Source organism: Equus caballus, chromosome X (assembly GCF_041296265.1).
Source record: "Equus caballus isolate H_3958 breed thoroughbred chromosome X, TB-T2T, whole genome shotgun sequence".
NCBI lineage: Eukaryota > Metazoa > Chordata > Mammalia > Perissodactyla > Equidae > Equus > Equus caballus.
In genome coordinates, this window is record NC_091715.1 from 116,218,121 (window position 1) to 116,224,374 (window position 6,254).

Here is a 6,254-nt window from a genome sequence, read left to right on the forward strand (position 1 = left end):
CAGTCTGAGGCAGGGACGTGGGGGTGGGCACCGAAGGTTCTGGCTGCATATGCAGCCCCATAACACACTCAGATATAATGCCCCCTCCCCCACCATATATACATACAATCACATCTTCCCAGGCTGCCAAACCAGAACAAAGTAAACCTGCAGATGCAGCCCCATAACACACTCAGATATAACGCCCCCTCCCCCACCATATATACATACAATCACATCTTCCCAGGCTGCCAAACCAGAACAAAGTAACCGACATTTCTCTCACACCTACTAGGTGCTCAAAGATAGTATGACACAGTGATCAGAGTTTAGAGCTTAATTGGCATGTCAGAGCGAAGGGAGAGAAATACAACAGAAGGCAGTCTGTGCTGGGTGCCAAAGGAGAGGTAAAGACGCTTAGGGGAGGGAGAGGGACCACTCCGGCTGCGGTAACTGGAGGAGGCAGAAACTGAGGCCAACCCTAAAGGACGGGGAGAAGAACTTCACTAGATGGAAGCTGTGAGGAAGGACACGCTAGGGAGAGGAGGGCAAGTTCAAACATGCTCAGGTTAGGACAGGTGCATCCGTTTGGCTGAAATTTGGGGCTGGTGTGAGTGATTTGCAGTTGAAAAGCCTGGCTTGAATACAATCCCTCTGTGCCAGAACAAAAGCCACAGGGGCACCACCCTGCGGTGTAGTGGTTAAGTTCAAGTGCTCAGCTTTGGCAGCCTGGGGTTCATGGGTTCAGATCCTGGGTGCAGACATACATGCTGCTCTTTAAGCCATGCTGTGGTGGTGTCCCACATACAAAATAGAGGAAGACTGGCAAGAGATATTAGCTCAGGGCCAATCTTCCTTACCAAAAAAGAAAAAAAGAACAAAAGCTATGGTATCACACAGACCTGCTTTCTCACCCCCTGCTAGGTGACCTGAGGCAAGTGGCCTAACCTCTCTGCAAACTGGGGACAGTAATGAGAGTTAGCTTTTGAGGTCACTGGGAGGATTAAAAGCGTTAACATATATAAAGCATCTAGCATGGTATCTGGCACATGTCATAAACGGATTGCGAATGCATAGGCTGTTGCCAAGGAAAGCTCAAGGTATTTAAGGTTGATCCCAAATATTTGAGGGCCAAGTGGGGAAAGCCTCTGATACCTTCCATCACTGTTGGGCCCAGTGCAGTGGGCTGGCTTGGCCTGAGCCCCCATCCCCTCTGGCCTAGATTGTTGGAACAATTTCCTTGCTTCCTGCCTCTACCTGTCCCACAATCATCTTCCTAAACACCACCTTAATCGTGGCTGCGTCCCTCTCTGGCTCAAGAACCTTCTACGGCTCCCTGTTGCTCACTCCCTAACATGGTGGGGGAGCAGGAAGCAAGAACTACCATTTATGAAGGGAGGGAAAGCACAAAGAGGAGGCTAGTGTTAGCATTAAAAAGGTACAATATCGTCCTCTTAAAAAGCCCTGAAGCTCTGAATTCTCTCCCTCAGGGAGACAGCTGGGACGCATCTCTGAAGAGTGCAGGGCGTTCCCTTGGCCGCTGACTCCGATTCACCTGTAGCTGCCTCTCGGAGCCAACCTGGGAGAGGTTAAAGAGGAGAGAAGAGGGCGGAGCCGCGGGAAGTCGGGGGATACCCTTCCCGTTCCCTAGAAGAGCTCCTGCCTGGACCCTCGTCTCGGGTTTCTCTGCAGTAGCCCCGGGCAACTCCGGGTGCTGCGGGGAGGGTCAAGGCCACACAAAGGGCAGGGCAGGCGAGCCTGAGTCACATGGGGCAGCCAGGCCGTGTAGGTGAATGAGAGGCGCGGGACAAAGGCGGCTTGGGGACAAAGTACAGGGAGACTCCTGAGGAGATAAGAGGGAAGGGCGAAGGAAGGGGGCGGGGAGCGAGCGCCCCGGAGCTCAAGGATCGCGCTCCCCGAGCCTTGGCTGGAAGCCGAGCTCAGCCCACCGGAGAGGGGGCGCCCTAGAGCCTCCTTAGCCAGCAGCTGCGGAGATGCTGAGAAGCCGGCTGCAGGGGCGGCGGGGCTGCTCCGGGCGGCGCTCTGGGCCACTGGCAGTCCGCCCCCGCCCCATCGGGGCCCGCGCCGTGCGGGAGGCGGGGCTGCCCTGCTCACCTGGCCGTTTGGGGCGGGGCCGCCGGCGACCCGGGGCAGCGGAGGTGGCGGCCGTACCCGGGGCGCGGGAGAGGGGCTTGCCGTGGGGACTTGGCCCTCCACGGTCCCCCACCCCTCCACGCCCCCCCCCACTCCTGCGCGGGGCCCTCCCTCGGCTCTCTCGCTCACTCCCTCCCTCTCCTCCCCTCCTTTGCTCCCTCCCTCCAAACCCCATTGCTCAAGCCGCTTCCTTCCCCAACGGCAGCGCCAGTTCCTCTCCCGGTGGGGCCCGGGAAGGGCAGCGAACGCTAGACCCTGGAACCGCCGCGGCGGCAGCTGCAGGACCATGGCCGAGCCCCGAGAGGCCGCGAACCCGGCGCCCAAGGCCTCCCTGGCACCGACCGCGCTGAGCCTGCGGAGCGCCCCGCAGCCCCGCCCCTCGAAAGTGGTCACCGGCAGCCTGGGCAGGTACCGGGGCCACGCCGCCGCCGCCGCTTCCCGGGAGCCCCTCTTCCACGGTTCGCTTATGCTCTCGGGCTCGGGGCGCCGGCGGGGAGCGCTGCGGGAGCTACTGGGGCTGCAGGGGGCGGCTCCCGCCGGGTGGCTGTCGGAGGAGCGCCCAGAAGAGCAGGCCCCCGGCGGGTCGAGCGGACCGGGCGGCAGCGGGCTGTGCCTGGAGCCCCGGGAGCACGCGTGGATACTGGCAGCCGCCGAGGGCCGCTTTGAGGCGCTGCAGGAGCTGCTGGAAGCCGAGCCGGGGCTTCTGCTGCGGGGCGACCCGATCACGGGCTACACGGTGCTGCACTGGCTGGCCAAGCATGGGCGCCACGAGGAGCTCATCCTGGTGCACGACTTCGCCCAGCGCCAGGGGCTGCGGCTCGACGTGAGCGTCCCGGGGAGCGGCGGCCTCACGCCCCTGCACCTGGCAGCCCTGCAGGGCCATGACATGGTCATCAAGGTGCTGGTGGGCGCCTTGGGGGCTGACCCCACGCGTCGCGACCACAGCGGCCACCGGCCCTGTCACTACCTGCGGCCCGACGCGCCCCAGAGCCTGCGGGAGCTGTCGGGGGCCGAGGACTGGGAGACGGCGGGCGGCAGCGAGCGGATCAACGCCAACAACAACAGCAGCGGCGGCGCCGCGTGGACGCTGCGACGGACCCCGAGCGCGGTGGGCGCAGCGGCCGTGGAGACGACAGCGAGAACCGCGGCGGCGCCCGGCAAGAAGGACTCGACGGGCAGCCGCATGGCGCAAATTCATGGCCTTCTCCGCCACGTGTTCCCCTTTTTCCAGGACCGCTGAGGACGACGGAGACTAGAGGCTGCGGAGGGACCGCGACGCGGTGGCGAGGCCTCGGTCCTGGGTTGTCCCGGGTCCCACCGAAGAGGCGGCGCCTCGGACGCGACTCTGACCACCGCCCAGTGCGCTGGGCCTGCAAGCAGCAGAGCACCTCGGGGTCTGTCTCAGGTACCTGTCCCAGGTCTCTTGCGGCCGCTGGCCAGGAGACCCGGGGAGCAAGGCACCCCTAACCGTGGGAGAGCAACGACCAAGCTGTCCCGGCCCCGAATCCCAAAGCTACAGGACTAAAGGAGTTAGGAGCAGGAGTGTGGTCCTGCTTGCGAGAGGGAAAGTTAAGCTCCCAGTTGCCGTTTCTGGGCAGGCGGAAGCTCTGGGTTTATTAGGAAACCCTTGCTAGAAGAGTGAGTTAAGACTGTGACCCACTGATGGAGAGGAAGCGCCCAACTGCAGGCTTGACTTGGCTACTAACGGGTCACTTTGTGCTGGCAGAGTCAGCCCCTGGCAACCTGCTCCAGAGACTACCAGGCCTTTCTGGTACATTTTCTAATGTATCACGGATGACTTCTTAAGTTTATTAAAGTGGAATATGTTTTCCTTTTACATGACAAAGCTGTCCTTTGAGTGACTTTTTTTTTCCCGTTAACCACGGAGGGGGAAGCTTCTAGGTCTGCAGGGAAGAGGTCACCAACCCATGACCACGAGCTAGTGATCCAGGACAGGCTCTTGACCTCATTCTCAGAGTAAATGGCCCAGCTGTGTACTGAAGGAGCTCCTTTCACGGTGGGCTCTGAGTAGAGAGACACAGTTGATATGTCTCCCAGGCTTTTCCGCATCTAGGTGGGGCCTCCAGCACAAGTCTCATCCTGGAGGAGTTGTTGGTAGGGGCAGAGGGGAGGTAAAGGGGGAAAGTCTCGCCATGTACATTTCTGATATTTTGTGGTAAGTCAGTCATGTAACTTACCTTGACTTCTGCCCTCCAATGAGACACACCCACCGGCACTTTTCTCCAATATAGGGCTTTAACCATCAGCATCGTTTTTTAAATTACATTTAATATATAGATTATAGTTTAGAAAATTGTTCCCATTCAGAAATAGTGTGAATTGAGTAGAATACAGAAGGATTGACGGGAGCTGAAAGGAGGGAAAAGCAGTCGGTGGGTAGAGATCCATGCCACCCTAGAGAACAGTGCATTTTAAAAATAGCACTGGAGGGGCTGGCCCCGTGGCTAAGTGGTTAAGTTCGCGCGCTCCGCTTCAGTGGCCCAGGGTTTCATCAGTTCGGATCCTGGGCGCGGACATGGCACCGCTGGTCAGACCATGCTGAGGTGGCATCCCACATGCCACAACCAGAGGTACTCACAACTAGAATAAACAACTATGTAAGGGGGGGCTTCGAGGAGAAGAAGAAAAAAAACATTGGCAACAGATGTTAGCTCAGGTGACAATCTTTAAGGAAAAAAAAATAGCACTGTATCCCTGCAGGCTTGGGTAACCCTTACAATGGACTGTTGGGTCCCCAGCCCGCCCATCCCGGTTCTTGAACACCAGGGAGAAACGGAGTCACCACAGAACACAGGTATCCCAGAAATGCCGCCCTGAGCCCATCTATCTGGGTTTCTATCTCTGCCTGCTGGGCCTGTTTGCCCTCTCATCTGTTCTGTGCTCAAAACGTTCCCACCTTCCCTTAAATAACCCATTTGATTCTTCTCATCCATGAAATGGTCCAAACCATTCCTATTGATGTTTGCAGCCTGTCGCATGTCCCTAGGAACTACACCTTAAACATGTTTACACAGTGTAATGTAGCATTTCCTTTTTCTTCTAAATGAACTTGTTTGATGCTCAAAGAGGGGAAGGTGAGCAGTTCCTGGCTTCTGGCATCGGCATCTGGCATAACCCCCCTCAAACCTCTGTGCCCATTTTATAGATGCAAATTGGCTAACTGATGCAGAACAGTGGTTTCTGCTCCGCAACCTCCCCCTTGATAGCTGCCAAGGTGGGTTGGGCTTGGTGAAGGCTGGCAGGCAGGGCCTTCCTGCCACATGGCTGGGTCTGCGGGCTTCTGGCTAGGAGGGAAGATCGGCGTGTGCCTTTGCCCAGCATTCAAAGGACACTCGTAACAGTAGTCCCCTCGTCATAGGACAAGTTTGAACCTACGTATCTTAACTATTAGCAGATTTGGGGACCTGAGACAAGCATCTGCCCTGGTCTTTCCAAAATGAAAACCAAGTCAGCTGGAAGATTTGAAAGCGGCTTTCTATAGTTTCTCCTGTAGTCAGCTATTCTTCCCCACAGATTTTTCTCATCATGTGATATTGCCTAGCCTACCTCCTCCATGTAAAATTGAGGTTTGGCTGCAGGGGACAAACTCCCATGCTGAAAACTCTTCATGCCTAACATCAAGCCATTGGCATTTCTGGTATGCTTTTCGAGGCAAGACTGGTATGCTTACCCCAAGAGAAAGAACAAATTCCCTGAGAAACTTCTTTCCAGGGGAGCAAAATGGAGTTAAGCAGCGATGCAAATCTCCATTCTAGTGGGACGTGCGGGCGAAGAAAGGAAACAGAAGCAGGGCTGTGACAGGTAAGCATGGGGGTTGTGGGGAGGGGGTGCTGCACAGAGGGCGGGGCCTGACCCACGCCCAAAGGTGCAGAAAAGGCTTTCCGGGAGGAAGGTAATGCCTGATCTGAGGCTCAGGGGTGAGTGGGAGTTGGTCAGTGGAGAAGGGGGAGAGGCCACCTGGCAGAGCCACTGGAGTGTGTCTGGGGGAATACAGCAAGTACCAGGAAACGTAAGTCAGCCGGTTTGGCAGGAAGTCGGGAGCTGGGATGTAGTTAATGGCAAAGCTGGAGAAGTGGATGGGAGTCCAGATCACTAAGGGT

General features: G+C 57.4%; 1 protein-coding gene across 1 annotated transcript; it reads left to right on the top strand.

The window, feature by feature from the left end:
* Positions 1–1,907: 1,907 nt before the first annotated feature.
* On the top strand, positions 1,908–3,979 carry SOWAHD (sosondowah ankyrin repeat domain family member D). The gene has a single exon (XM_023633486.2). It carries the CDS (start codon positions 2,420–2,422, stop codon positions 3,371–3,373), a length of 954 nt encoding a protein of 317 aa, XP_023489254.2. The 5' UTR covers positions 1,908–2,419; the 3' UTR covers positions 3,374–3,979.
* Positions 3,980–6,254: the final 2,275 nt, after the last annotated feature.

Excerpts from the sequence above, each read along its gene's own strand:
- SOWAHD (XM_023633486.2), top strand. The coding sequence starts at position 2,420 with ATGGCCGAGCCCCGAGAGGCCGCGAACCCGGCGCCCAAGGCCTCCCTG.